This window comes from Ursus americanus, chromosome 12 (assembly GCF_024610735.1).
Source record: "Ursus americanus isolate L20-20 chromosome 12, mUrsAme1.1.p, whole genome shotgun sequence".
In the NCBI taxonomy this organism is placed as follows: Eukaryota; Metazoa; Chordata; class Mammalia; order Carnivora; family Ursidae; genus Ursus; species Ursus americanus.
In genome coordinates this window covers 10,560,903-10,576,798 of record NC_142138.1, presented here as the reverse complement: position 1 = coordinate 10,576,798, position 15,896 = coordinate 10,560,903, and the positions used below count along the sequence as shown (strand labels likewise).

At 40.1% G+C, this 15,896-nt stretch overlaps 1 protein-coding gene across 1 annotated transcript in view; it reads right to left on the bottom strand.

Annotated features, from left to right (window-relative positions):
* The window catches only part of SCP2 (sterol carrier protein 2), a 115,189-nt gene that overhangs the window by 17,823 nt on the left and 81,470 nt on the right, over window positions 1–15,896 (bottom strand). Inside the window, exons 12-13 of the mRNA XM_045799514.2 lie at window positions 13,508–13,661; window positions 4,921–5,023 (exon numbers count right to left, since the gene is read on the bottom strand). Of these exons, the coding sequence (XP_045655470.1) occupies window positions 4,921–5,023; window positions 13,508–13,661 (257 nt within the window). The remainder of the gene's footprint in view (window positions 1–4,920; window positions 5,024–13,507; window positions 13,662–15,896) is intronic.

Genomic DNA, 15,896 nt, shown 5'->3' with positions numbered 1-15,896 from the left:
GGTGGTATTTTAACATATTCAAAGTTGGGCAACCAACACCACTATCTAATTTTAGAATGTTCTTATCACCCCAAAAAGAAACCCATAGCCACTGGTAGTCATCCCCCTTCTCTCTCCTGCTAACCTCTGGCAACCACCGATCTACTTTCTATCTCTGTGGATTTGCTTATTCCGGACATATCATATAAATGGAATCACACAATATCTCACTCAAATTCTTCTAAGTTAGCTTTAGGAGAAATTATTAATGGCAATAATAACCTTCCTAGGGCTATAATGTTTTCAAATACTTTTGTATACATTATTTCCTTAATCTCCACAAAACCTTGTAAGTAGTTGGACAGGTATTAATATTAGCTGATTAAGCAGAAAAAACAACTGAGACTCATAAAGATTAAGAACCCTTTGGACTATGCTCTATCCTGTTGCCAATTAACTCATCTAACATAACCCATCTAACACTAACATAAGCCATCTAACACTTCCAGGTGTGAATTTCTTTTTTTTTTTTTTTAAAGATTTTTTATTTATTTATTCGACAGAGATAGAGACAGCCAGCGAGAGACGGAACACAAGCAGGGGGAGTGGGAGAGGAAGAAGCAGGCTCATAGCGGAGGAGCCTGATGTGGGGCTCGATCCCAAAATGCCGGGATCATGCCCTGAGCCGAAGGCAGACGCTTAACCGCTGTGCCACCCAGGCGCCCCTAGGTGTGAATTTCTTTTTTTTTTTTTTTTAAAGATTTTATTTATTTATTTGACAGAGATAGAGACAGCCAGCAAGAGAGGGAACACAAGCAGGGGGAGTGGGAGAGGAAGAAGCAGGCTCACAGCGGAGGAGCCTGATGTGGGGCTTGATCCCACAACGCAGGGATCACGCCCTGAGCCGAAGGCAGACGCTTAACCGCTGTACCACCCAGGCGCCCCTAGGTGTGAATTTCTTAAATGTGGCTCCCCAGAGCCTATAGGAGGAAATCTGACTTTACATATCATTCAAGATTCTTCATAATCTGAGGGATATTTATCTATTCTTATCCAGCCACTTTTTTCATCCTCCTCAGGCTTTATGTTCCAACAATACTGATCATCTTGAATTCCAAAAACATATGTGCCTCCATGCCCTTGTTTATGCCCTGTCCCAGTTCACTCACCTCCTCCTACTCACATTCCCACCCCAACCTCATCAAGTCCCTGCTCACTTGCTAATTCTTCTGGGAAGGCTTTTTTGCCTGTACTGGATACTTTGATAGCCCTTTGCACATGCATCCATGTTTCCTGTTAAAACAGTATATTTTTCCTGGGGAAAATCTCTCCATGTCTGTCTTCCCACTAAACTCTGTTCCCTGAAGGGCAGGGACATATGTTTAGTAAGCAGTACAACCAGAACTCAGTCCCAGTTTGGTTTAACTTCAAATTCAATGCTCTTGTTGTCTGACCATACCATACTACAAAGTTGGTTACAGTAATACTTCCAACTTAAGCCTATGAAAGCAGTATGTCTCCATAAATGAATTTTAAGTACAAGTCTTCTTCACATTCCTTGAGATCTTTCATCCCTCAAGTTTCTGTGATGACAATCTAGAAGGGTGGGTTAATAACCCTGGTGTGGTGGGCCACCCAAGAGCCAGGCTTCCTTTGGGGCCAGCAGCCCATGAATGACTATTTCTAGGTGCATCCACACCAGCTGTGGGCATAATGCCTCAGGAACAGACACCAACAAGTCAGAGCAGGTAAACACCAGCAAACTAGAAATTCTACTTAGCATACTGGGAGAGAAATTCCTTCCAACTCCTTAAAACAGATGTAGCTTAATTTTATACTTGCTGTTATTTTTAAGAACTGATCCTCTTATAAAATAACATTTTTCATTGAAGAAGTGAGACAGGGTAAGTAAATGGACAAAGAGAGAGTTAAAAGAGGAAAGAAAATACCCGTTTGTTGCAAAACTAAAGATCATCAGTACTAAGAAAGTTCTAAGTGCCTCCTTGAGTGAAAAAAAAAAGTATTTCTTTCTGAGTAGGCAAAAGGTCAAGGAGTAGGTTCTGTCTCAAACTTAACTGGAACAGAAAGTTAAGACAGAATTCAAAGAAGGGCAATGGGGTATTGCTAACGGACAAAAGTGGAAATAAAATCTCTGGCCAGATTTCCTTTGCTAATGCAGAAAGTACATGAATTGACAAAAGATTCCAAGACTTTCACTTTCTAGTCCTCCCAAACATTTAGGAAACTTACAATCGTGGGAAGGAAACAAGGGGACAAGGTCCCCACAAGTGAGGTTATGGAGAGAGGAGAAAAGAATTAAAATGGGAGCCAGAGGAATACAATTGCAAAGCTAAAAGAACACTGTGAAATAAAAACAGCACTGCTTTGTTAATCCTGATAATGAAGTATTCAATAATTGACATATAGCTTACCACACACTCTCTATTTTTATTTGATTTTTGGGGGACAGAATAAAGTTGAAAAAAAATGGGACAATTTGGCAGAAGCAAATATCCTATGGGTTGCTCTGCAGGCAAATATTGGTGGCAAGAAAAAAAATTCGAGCTGAGCCCTGATAGAGTCCGACTTCAGTTCAGTGGACATACATAATGAAAGTAAAAATAATAACAAGAGGGGCACCTGACTGGCTCAGTCAGGACGGCATGCAGCTCTTGATCTCAGGGTCAGGTGTTCGAGCCCCATGTTGGGGGTAGACAGTATTTAAAAAAACAAACAAAAAACTAATAATGAAATATTTTTTCCTACTAGATTGGCAAAGATTTTTTTTATTTTAATAGATTTTTATTTATTTATTTGATAGAGAGAGAGAGCACAAGGAAAGGGAGCAGCAGAGGGAGGGGAGAAGCAATCTCTCTGCTGAGCAGGAAGCCTGATGTGGGGCTCCCAGGACCCTGGGATCATGACCAGAGCGGAAGGCAGATGCTTAACCAACTGAGCCACCCAGGCACCCCATAGATTGGCAAAGATTTTTTAAAAACCAGCCAACACATAGCACCAGAGAAGGTATGAGGAAAAAAACAGTCACTCCCATAAATTATTAAGTTTGTAAACTTGTGCCCTCTTTTTGGTGGATAGTTGGTAATATATACCAAAATGCAAAATACACATATCCAACGACTCAAAAATTTCCCCTTTATTTATGTTAAGATGACCATGGCATTAAGTACTTAAAGAGGAGTAAAAAAGAAGATTTATTATACCACTATTTTACTTCCAAAATTTAAATACAAGCAATGTTCATCATAGGAGGCTAGTTAAATAGATTATGATACATAAATTCAAAAGGTACTAGATGGTCATTAAAACTGATGGTAAGGTTTATATTTATGTGAATGGAACACCGTCAAGAGAAAAAAGCAGGTTATAAAGCAAGTATAACGCCCCCATGCAGGTGTATCCCCACAACATGGTGGCAGGACAGGTCTACAGCTCCTGGGCCAGTGCCTGCCTGCCCAGAACCAGCAAACCTGGCCCTCTCTACCTCAGGAATGTCATTGATCATGAAAATCCTAGAAACGCAGGGTCCTTTGTGAAGACACATCAGTCGCACTGACTGTTTTCCACTCACAGTGCAATCAATCACCTTAGATGTTAATAAGTTCTTTGTGCTGCAATGAAGCAGTCAGGACATACACACAATGTATGCCTTTCACACTATAGCACGAATGAAACAAACAGCTTAACTGTTCTGAATCCTTTTATTTCAGCCCACTTTGGTCAGCTTAAGAGATGTATAATTGGAATTGTTTGACTGTGGCTGTAACTGTGCCTTATTAGTCTGAAAATTAAAATCAGTAATGATATCCCAAGATGCCTTTAGGTTTGAAACGATGTAAATATGTAATCTTGCTTATAGAGAAGAGCTCTCAAAAAAAAAAAAAAAAAACCCTCTCCTTTTTAAAAAAAGTTACTGTTAGATTTCCTTAGTATAATTATTATCTATCAAGAACTGGTTATTGTACATAAAAATAAATTTGTATACAGAATACAATTAAAAAACCCAACACGTATCGTATGATCCTAGTTATGCAGAACTGCATACTCACATACACAGAGAGAGGTCTAAAACAATGCCAACCGCTGTTAACATTTTTGTGAACTCTAAGTAACAGCATTTCAGGAGATTTTTAATTTTTCTTTTTCATATGTTCTGTATACTGTAAATTTTTAAAATATTTTATTTATTTATTTATTTATTTATTTATTTATCAGAGAGAGAGAGAATGAGCACAAGGAGGGGGAGTGGTAGGAGAGGCAGAGGGAAAAGTAGACTCCCACTTAGGAGAGAACCCAATGTGGGACTCAATCCCCAGGACCTTGGGATCATGACCTGAGCCAAAGGCAGACGCTTAACCGACTGAGCCACCCACACACCCATGTGAATTTCTTTTAAGTTAGCATTATTTTTACAAGAAAAATACTACTTTGAGAAAACTCAAGCACAAAAGATTTCTTTTTATAAGGAGTGTTGATCTTAGGTACCTTTAAAGACTCAACTTAAATATTATTCTTTTTTAATGATTCTAAGTAAGGTCTTTTTAATTCAGAAGGAAATTACACCAAAATAAGTGAGAATCCCTTTACATATGACCTTTGTCCAAAATTATTATCTCCCTGACAAAGAGAGGAGTGAGGAGAGTGACGAGGGCTAGCCTTTCCTCTATAGTTCAAATTGTCACAGCATTTTACCATAGCTCTTTATAGAACTCAAGTGTGGAGATCTGTTCATCTTTGAAATGCGCTCTTACCAGAATTACAAAGAAACCATAATAGTACACTCAGAAATCTAAAATACACTCAATACTTGACAATATCATATAAATTTTTAACTTGTATCATTTCATGGCAACACCAGACATCTATATCACTTTCTCTAGCCTCAAGGTCCTCTTGGCAGTATTTTATATAAATCTCGCTTACCTCTTCAAGCTTCTTCTCAATCTCCTTAAAGACAACATTTGCCTTAAAGCCGTCAACTGCAGAGCTGGTTGGAACAGCCTCAATTCGATGAGTTCTAAAAGAACTGGTGAAAAGAATCAATTTCAATCCATGGAGTCATATAGATACTAGGTTTTCAACACTTAACAGTAGTAATTTTCAAAAAAACTCTAAGAACAGAGATGTTGTGGCTCTTACCCAAAGAAAATCATAATTAAGTCCATAAAACAATTAGGCTTTCCTTCCCCTTTTCTTCAACAAATATTGAATGCTCACTAAGTGCTAGGCATAGTTCTTAAAAATACAGTAAACCAAAGAAACTTACCCTCATGAAGCTTATATGCTAGCTGGGGAGAGAGACAATGAAGAAGCAAAAAAATAAAAGATACAGGGGCACCCGGGTGGTCGGTTGAGCGCCTGACTCTTGGTTTCGGCTCAAGTCATGATCTTGTGGGTTGTGAGATCCAGCCCCCTATCAGGCTCCCAGCTCAGGGGGGAGTATGCTTAAAGATTCTTTCCCTCTGCCCTTCCCCCCACTCTTGAACGCACGCTCGCTCTCTCTCTCAAATAAGTAAATCTTGAAAAAATAAAGAAAGAAAGAATACAGTTACTATAAAAAAAATGGGGCACCTCAGTCAGCTAAGCGCTCAACTCTTGATTTCGGCTCAGGTCATGATCTCATGGGTTATGAGATCCGGCCTCCACGTCAGGTTCCGTACTTAGAGTACAGTTGGCTTGTCCCCCTCCCTCTGCTCCCCCCACCCCCTGCTCATTCTCTTTCTCTCTCCCCCACCCAAATAAAATAAAATCTTAAAAAAAAAAAAAAGAAGAAAATAAGGCAGGTTAAGAGGATACAGAGAAAGTATACATGTGTGTTGGGTATTCTATTTTATTTTTTATTTTATTTAAATTAAATTAATTAACATATAGTATATTATTAATTTCAGAGGTGGAGTTCAGTGACTCGTCAGTTGCATGTAACACCCAGTGCTCATCACGTCATGTGCCCTCCTTACTGCCCATCACCCAGTTACTCCATCCCTCTACCCCTCTCCTCCAGCAACCCTCATCCTAGAGTTAAGTCTCTTATGGTTTGTCTCCCACTGATTTTGTCTTATTTTATTTTTCCCTCCCTTCCCCTAGGATGTTCTATTTTAAACAGCCTGGTCAGATAGGACTCTCTGAGGAGGTGACATTTAAATTACGTCTTAAATTATGTAAATGAGCTAGCCCTGTACACATTTAGGTGGGGAAGCCAGTTCTAAACTTCCAGTATAAAAAACTTGAGGAAAAAACTAGCTCGGCGGTTAAAGGAACTATAACAAGGCCAGTATGACTGCAGCAGAGCAGAGATGTAGAAGGATCTAAGGTCACAGAAAGATGCACAGCAAGACAAGAAGGAGCTTTAGAGATTATGGTTAGGAGTTTGGGTTTTAAGCATAATGAGAAGAATTGTATGGTATATGCTACAGAGTAGCAAGATCCAATTTATATGTTTTAAAAAAACAAGTCTGGCTGCCAGGTGGAAAACTGTAAGGCTGCAGAACAGGACAGCAGGAAGACTGGTAAAGAGGCTAAGGCCGTAGTCCAGGCAAGAGAGGATGGTGATTAGAACAGAGTTATAGGGGCGCCTGGGTGGCTCGCTCAATCTAACGTTAAGCGTCTGCCTTCGGCCCAGGGCGTGATCTTTGGGTCCGCTGGGAGCCTGCTGCTTCCTCTCCCACTCCCCCTGCTTGCGTTCCCTCTCTCGCTGGCTGCCTCTCTCTGTCAAATAAATAAATAAATAATCTTAAAAAAACAAACAAACAAAAACAGAGTTATAAGCAGGGGTTGGACTCAAGATTTACATTTTACCTGTGACACAGAGATGAATTTAACAACCATCTGCCTATTGGTTGTTTGATAGTTAGGGAGCAACTACAGATAAATGACCTGATATAGCAGAAGGAACATAGTCTTTATAGCTACAAAGGCCTGGGTTTGAAACCCAAGGGCTTCCTTCATTCACTAGCTATATGATTTGGAGTAAATTACTTCACCTCTATGCACCTCTGGTGGGGAGGTAGGGAGGCACCTAGCAGAGCCCCTGGCCCATGGTAAAAAGTGATAGCGTGACTGGTATAGGCCCCAGAGCCTCAAGTGTGAGATACAGAAAGAAACTTGAGGGGTCTGAGGAAAAGGAGGGTGTTAGGTAATTCCTCTGACAACCACAAGCAGGCTGGTGGTGGCTGGGACCCAGATGGGGGCAACACAAGAAGGATATATTTGAAGGAGTCAAGAGCACATCGGTTGCTCGGTAAGCATTTCTTTCTTTCTCTATCCTTTCTCCTTCCTTCTGTCTCTCTTATTCTTGTCTCCCCATCTTTCCATCATTTCATAAATATTTAATGAGTGCCTGCTACATACCAAGCATTGTTCAAGGTAGTGGGAGTATAAGGGTGAACAAGTCAGACCTGTTCTTACTGAGTTTATATTCTTCTAGTAGAGGAGAACAAGGAGTAAACAGACAAAATAATCGCAAGTATTAGGAAGGAAATAAAAAGAGGAACCTACTTTAGGTAGAGCAGTCAAGGAATGATATCTCAGAGCAGCTGAATTTAAGCGAAGACCTTATTAAAAGAAGAAAAGGAGGTGGCCATTCAAAGAGGAAGCTGCAAAGATCCTGAGAGAGAAAGGAGCTTGGTATGTTAAAAGAAAGTAAAACAAAAGCAGTCACTAAAACACAGTAAGTGGGGGGAGAGTGATATGAAATGAAATTGGAGAACTGGGCAGAGGCCAGATCATACAGGCTAAAGTAGGGAATTTGGGAATCTACTGAAATGATTACGTAAGGAGGTGAAATACAGTTGACCCTTGAACAACACCGTTTTGGACTGCATGGATCCACTTACATGCGGGTTTTTCCTGTCAATACAGTACAGTACTGTAAATGTATTTTCTCTTCCTTATGATTTTCTTAATATCACCTTTTCTCTAACTCACTTTATTGTAAGAATACAGTATATAATACATATAACATACAAAATATGTATTAACTGACCTTTCATGTTATCGGTACGGTCTCTTAGTAGTTGTTAAGTTTTTAGGGAATCAAACGCCACTTTTGGGAATTTTCAACTGCACAGGGTGTCAGCACCCCTAATTCCCACAGTGTTCAAGGGTCAACTGTAGTTTCTTTTGATGATTCTTACAACAGTGTGCAGAATGAACTGGGCAGGGGGGTGGGGGATGCGAGAACAGAGGTGGGAAGAATAGTCAGGAGGCTGCTGGAATAGTCCAGATAAGAAGTGATGGTGGTCTGGACTACAGTAGAGGCAGTCTACCATCTGCCCCATCCAGTGGAAATGGAGAGAAGAAAGTGGATTCAAATGTATTTTAGAGACAGAATCCATAGGCTTTGCTCCTGGAAAATGGGGGGATTTAGGGTGAGGGGAAAGGGCAAGGATAATTCCGGTGTTCCTGAATAACTGAGGGGATGGCAGTACCATGCAGTGATAAAAGGAAGAATGAGGTGGAAGTAGAGGGGATCAAAGTTCCATTTTAGGCACATGAGGTATGAGATGGTTGTGAGACAAGAAGGCAGTTGGATATGAGTCTGGAGATCAGAGGAGAGGTCAGGTCATGAGCCTCACATCCAGCTCCCTGCTCGGTGGGGAGTCTGCTTCTCCCCCTCCCTCTGCCTGCCCTCTGCCTGCCACTCCCCCTGTTTGTGCTCTCTCTGTCAAATAAATAAATAAAATCTTAAAATAAATAAATAAATCCATGGGAACTGATAAACTTGCCTTAAGGAAATTACAGAGAAAGAAGAGAGCCCAGGACAACACCCAATGGAACTCCATTATCTAAAGAGGAAGCAGCAGCCAATGATACAAAAGGAAAAACCAGAAGAGCATGGTGTTGCAGAAGCTGAGAAGGGAGAAAGAATCTGGGACAGAGAGATAAACTATGTCAATTACTGCCAAAGGTCAAATACCCACTGGATTTGGCACCATGCAGAGTACCCGTGACTTCGACAAAAACAATTTGAAGAGTGAGGGAAGTTCTAGAAGTCAGATTATAGTGAATTAAAGAGTGAAGAGGAGAGAGAAATAGAGATATTTTGAGTTGATGGCATGAGAAAGACATGAATTTGGGGGGCCAAGGACAATTTTTGTTATAGCAACTTGAACAGACTAAGACAGCAGGCCTCAATTTATCCAAGATACAGCTCGAAACCAGAAAGTAATAACAGAAAAGAGAAATATTGTTCAAAAATGATCTAAATTAAAGGAAAGAAAAGTTTAACTATAAATTAAATGCAATTGGTCACTGCTCTTCAATATGACCTCTCCTCATTTTCTCAGTTCCTACGGCAGCACTGGACATTTCTTACCCACACTGCGGCAGCTGCCTCCTAAGGGTTCCTGACCTCTGTTTCTCCACTATTCAACTCAAAGTAATGCCAGACTGATCTGCTTAAAGGGCAATATAACCACATGATCTTTTGATAAAACTCATTTTGTGGGCTCAGTTCCAAACTCCTGAATAGAGGATTTGAAGGTTTCAAAACCATAATCCAATCTAGTTACAACTGTATCTCCTGTCACCAACACGATGTTGACTCTGCCCATCTACCAAGGCAAGAACAAAATAAACTACTCTGTACCCACACAGTACAACCACTCACCAAACCCTGTATCTCAAACTTCTGTGCCTGGAACACCCTTCCTCTACCTTCCTGCTGGGCAATCCTAGTCATCTGGTTTAAATTTACCTTCTTCATAATAATTTCTTCCTCTGGGCTTCAATAGGGTTTTGAAAAAACTATATGTGCCTTCCCTACATACACAGAGGACCCCACTTGGGGGCCTTAGCATGTAGAAGTTGCTCCATCAAAGTTAGCTAAATAAGAAACTAAGTAAATCAGATCATGTGCAACTGTTACCGAAAATATAATGACTTATAAGAAATATTATTTGGTCATTCAGATGACTGAAATGTATTTCTCGATATATTTGATCTTCATTCACAGTTTCTGAAAATGCTTCAAAGCCATAAAGGTGAAATGAGTGTCTTGTTATTAATGAAGGTGACTTACGGACCCCACCACACATCACTACCACCAGGGAGGGGAGAGAAGCTGGAGGTTGATGAACCAATGGCCAATGGCTTGGTCAATCATGATTATGTACTGAAGCCTCCATAAAAATGCAAGAGGACAGATTTTTGGCCCTTTTCTGAGAGCTTCCACACTTAGGAAACCAGAACCCTTCCTCATACCACCAAGCCAGGGCCCAAGCTCCTTTGTTTGGGACCTCGCATATGTGTCTTTTCATCTTATTATTGATTTGTACCCTTTAATAAACTGGTACAACATAAGTATTTTTCTGAGTTCTGTGAGCCACTCTAGCAAACTAGTCAAACCTAAGGAGGTCGTCGTTGGAACCTTCAACCTGTAGCCAGTTGGTCAGCAGCACAGATAACAGTCTGAGGTTTGTGACGCATCTGAAGTGGTGGGTGGGGGCCAGTCTTTGGGACTGAACCCTAAAGCTTGGGAATCTGATGCTATCTCTGGGTAGACAGTGTCAGAATTGAGATGAATTCAGACCTACTGGTGTCTGAGAATTGCTTGGTGTTTGGAGAACAGGTAGTGGGAACTCCCATTCCCCATGCTGGAACTGGGTCTGGGAACCCTAAAACAGTACCTTAAAATGACCTTGTTTAAAACAAAACCACAACCTTGCTTTAAAACTATATTTGTACCATTAGATTCAGAATCATTTTCCCAACTTTGGCCTTTGCAGTGAGTTATGTTGTATCACTAAGACTATCAATAATACCTTCAGTATTTTCTTATTAGTCATTAATTCTTATTAGTCATTCGTACAGGTATCCCTGCTTTTCAAAAGTTCACGTTACACCGCTTTGGTTCACACTTTGCTTCTACGAAAGACCTACATTGGTACCTGTTTTTGTTAACCAAAAGAAATCCAAAGAGGATTTTGGTTTTTACTATAAAAAAAAAAAAAGGTAAAAAGAGATAATAGCGTTCAATGTTTGTTTCGCAGCAAGCCATTTTGGAGGCAGTGCATTGATGGAGAGTGGCACCTCCCCCAGGTTCTCTCCCCCAAGAACTACACTCAGCAGGGAGCCACAGCTTTGAACTGTGTCTGTGAGCATCTGTGCTTTATCTCAATTTATTTTGTGCATCCGTTAGCAAGATGTGTCCTAAGGTATCAAAAAAGCATAAAAGAGATTATTCTGGGGGTCTGGGAAACACTCAAGAATTTTTCCATGTAAGTTAATGGTAATTGTTTCTTCGCTTTACACCATTTTGGCTTAAGAAAAATTTCATAGCCTCTCTCACTGGCTGTTTCTATCTCTGTCAAATAAATAAATAAAATCTTTAAAAAAAAAAAAAAGGGCGCCTGGGTGGCACAGCGGTTAAGCGCCTGCCTTCGGCTCAGGGCGTGATCCCAGCGTTATGGGATCGAGCCCCATATCAGGCTCTTCCGCTATGAGCCTGCTTCTTCCTCTCCCGCTCCCCCTGCTTGTGTTCCCTCTCTCGCTGGCTGTTTCTATCTCTGTCAAATAAATAAATAAAATCTTTAAAAAAAAAAAAGAAAAGAAAAATTTCATAGGAATGCTCTACTTTTGGATAGCAGGGGAAACCTGTGTATCATCCGGATTTTTTTTCATACTTCTGCCTTCCCACATATATCACTGTAGCTATTTTGAACCAACTCAGTCTCCCAATTATTTAGTCTCCTGAAATTAAAAAAAACTATGAGAATTCCATGTTTAAAATAGAATGTATTGCCCCAAATTCATAAACTTCTAATCTGAGCAAATTAGATACCATACTAATTTTTATGCTGACTCCAGTAGCTCTTTATAGTTTGGCTTTTACATGAGGGTTTTCAACCTCAAATATGAACTGGATGAAATTCTAGAAGACAGTACAGACTGATGATCACCTTTAGGAGGAAACTCGGAAATTCAACATTTTAACACCTTTTTATTTGATTCAAGAAACATTCACTCTTTATGTCAGAGATTCTTACAGGGGTGGGGAGAGGTCCCAACAGCCTTAGGCCTCAAGGATTTCATATAAGGGGTATAAAAATGTGGCTATGCCACAACTAAGCCAAAACTGGATATGGGTCCAAGAGGTACAAAGTGTTGTAGATATTTAAAAGCAGATGGCACCAGAGATGGGCCTTCAATGATAGAATTTTCACAACAGAAATGATATTTCAGGCAGAGAAGGAAAAGTGAAAGGACAGACAGAAGAGACTCAAGAGCTTGTAAAACATAAGAATATAATGGATTCTGAAAAAAAGTGTGTCATATATCCTTTTCGGAACCAAAAGTGTGAAAAAAATAATAATTACCAAGAATTTCAGGAGAAAAAAAGGAGCCAATTGGTGTTGACAGCTACAGCAGGGTTAAAGAGAACAAGAACAGAAAACAAAGACAGGAACATTTCATAATCAGATCACTGGTGGCCTTACCTGACCTCTGTGGTGAGGTCAAAAACTAGACCATAAGAAAGATTTCAGAATGGACCCCCCCCCCAAAAGTGGCCCAGTATATAAGGCTCATCACAAAAGAAAATAAGGCAAGAAGAAAAATAAATTTTTATCATATGTAAGACCTGACCATATTTGCTAACAGAAGGAACAGAGTCAACAGAAAAGCAAAGATGAAAAGATTCAAAAGGGAGAGGGTATACTTAATGTTTGGAACAAAGTTACAGAACGTGGTTGGAAACAAAAGCATGCAAAGAGGACAGCCAGGCCTTGGGAAGGAAGAGGCACTTTTTGCCTATGGGAAGGATTAATGAGCACTTCTGAGACAGGAGCAAGGAAGTTCAGGGATCCTGAAAGGCTTGGAACAGAAAGTGCTTGGAGATCTGAGGAGCATAGGCATTTGATAAGGACAGGAAGAAAATGAGCAAGAGACAAATAAAAGGGATTCTAGCAGCAGCGTGTATTCAGAAACATACACGTGCAGAGAGCGAATTAGCATATTTAATAACTTTCTCCAAACCACCTCAGAAGCTTGGGAGGCTATGCAGGGAGAAAACAATTTTGAGAAAGGAAACCAAAAAAGTGAACTTGCCTAAATTAAAATCACTCTGGTTGGCAGGTCTAAAACAAGTAGTTTTAGGTCACCACTCTCTTTTGACTATGCAGCCTTCTTTTTTCTTTCTTTCTTTCTTTCTTTTTTTTTTTTTTTTTTTTTTTTTAAGTAGGCTCCACAACCAGCGTGAAGTCCAATGCGGGGCTTAACTCACCACCCTGAGATCAAGACCTGAGCTGAGATCAAGATCGAGTCCCTCGCTTAATCGACCGAGCCACCCAGGCGCCCCTATGCTGCCTCCTTTTTTGAACAAAATTTTCCTAAGGCTGGTTAAGTTTAAATGCTAATTGCCAGTTTAAAGATTTTAAAGCCAGGCTACCAAAGCAAAATAATGAGATATTTACTCAGTACTAAGACAATAAAATTTGGACTTTATATTTGCACAACGTCATCAAGCTGTAAAAGTCAGGATTCATTAACCGACAAAAACCGGAACGCCACTTACCTCGCAGCTTCAGGAAAACCCATCTTGTAGAGCGTCACAACCACAGCTCCTCCAAGGCCTAAATTATGCTGCAGAGCAACCTTTGCACCGGGAACTTGCCTTTTCCCGGCTTCCCCTCTCAGCTGCCAGCAGAGTTCGGCGCACTGAGCCAGACCTAACAAATCGAACACCGAGCAGTCAGGTTCCCTTGCTATTGAAACCTGCCCCAACCATCTTTCCGAAGCCCGACGAGAGCTTACGCCGAATCGTGACTTTTAATTAAAATATTTAAGCCAAGAGAATGTTTGCATAAATAATAACTTCTCTGAAAAACCATGAGGGTTTCTGCAGCCAATTTTTTTTCCCACCTAAGTCCGTATTTAGACAATATTCAGGCTTAAGAAATTCCCTGCGCTCTTTAAAATTCCAACCTGTCATCTTTTGGCAATGCTGAAAAAGGAAACACCGAATATACAGTTCTCTGCCAAAATTGCATGAAAGTAATTTAACTAATTTTACCATTTTTAATGTATTAAAAGAAAATAATCAAGGATTTGGGAGTTCACTATCCCTAAAAAGTTTAGCTAGTATACAGAATTTTCCTGATTTTCCCCCAACTATTTTTCAACAAGTATGGATTTTCATAAGAATAGAATCTGTCCCCTGGATAATAAAACCAAAGGTTTTTAGAGCTGCAAAGAACTTAATGATGTCAGACTGAGAAAGTGTAAGATTAAGTAGGGCGTGAATGGTCACGTGACACTTTCTACCAGACCAGCTATTTAAGGATACCTGAGTCAAGAATGTTCTAACAGGACACATCGGTTTCAACCGTCACGAAGGCAGAGCTATCTAGGTCTACCAACAATGTCTGTTCTTCTACCTACATGCCCAATCACAGCTTCTGATTCCGGAGTTCCTGTGACAATTACCTACTTATGACCCTGTTAAAAAGAAAACCACAGGTCCAAAATGGTGTCTTTTAGACCAAGTTCCCAAACCAAGGCTTAAATCCTCATCTAATTTTAGTTTCAACCTCCCCCAGAAATGCAGTCTTCACTAGTCAGGAATTTTTTGATCAGTGCCAGAGTCTGCCACCTAGGCCCTCCGCATCCCCACGAAGATGAGGTAGCCTGCAAGATATAAGACCCCTTGCTTTTCCACCTAAGGGAAAGCAGCCTCGCCTGGAACAATCCTTTTCTTTTGCTAATAACTTTTATGTCCCACCCTCCTATAAAAACCTTCCATTTTAACAACACTTCAGAGGACCCCCCCCTTCTAAATGGGATGCTGCCCAATTCATGAATCATTTATTAAAGCCCATTAGGTCTTTAAAATTTACTCAGTTGACTTTTTGTTATTTAACAAACTCTAACCTCCTCAAGAAATTTAACTGCCACTTCTTATTTCCAAGCAGTATGTATGTGTTTACAGAATATATATCTTAAGCACTGTTTTAAAAATAGGTAACTCCACAACCTATAATGATTTTTTGAGTTGTGAACATTCTGAATATTAATGAAGAAGATTAAAATGAAACATTGGGGCAGTTAATTTTACTAGAAATCTGCCATATAGAAAGCTCAACCATTCAATGAATATGTAAAAGGCAAAAAGTATTCACACTGATCTTACATACACATGGGCAGGAAAATACGGCTAATTTTCTTCACAAAATAATAAATACACATAGTTCACAATATTTGAGAAAATACTCAACCTCACCTTGATTAAATAGAAAAATGCCATTTTTAACCAAATCGGTAAGGATGCTTTTTTGTTTAGTTTTGTTTTGGGTAAGTTTGTTTAATCTCTTTAAATAAGATAAAAATAAAATGGAGTCATAAAAAGTAATCCAAAAGAAGACTGAAAAATAAAAAGGTGGAAGGGAATAACAAATAGCAGGGACAAAGAGAACACAAATAATAAGACAGACTCAAACCTAACCATATTAGGGGCGCCTGGGTGGCACAGCGGTTGGGCGCCTGCCTTCGGCTCAGGGCGTGATACCGGCGTTATGAGATCGAGCCTCACATCAGGCTCCTCCGCTATGAGCCTGCTTCTTCCTCTCCCACTCCCCCTGCTTGTGTTCCCTCTCTCGCTGGCTGTCTCTATCTCTGTCGAATAAATAAATAAAATCTTTAAAAAAAAAAAACTTAACCATATTAATAATCACATCAAATTTAAATAGTCTAAAGACCCCAATTAAAGGCAGAGATTGCCAGAATGGAAGAAAAAAAGCAAGACTCAACTAAATGATGCTAATGCACTGCAATTTTTTTTTTAAGATTTTATTTATTCATTTGACAGAGAGACAGCCAGCGAGAGAGGGAACACAAGCAGGAGGAGTGGGAGAGGAAGAAGCAGGCTCCCAGCGGTGAAGCCCGATGTGGGGCTCGATCCCAGAACG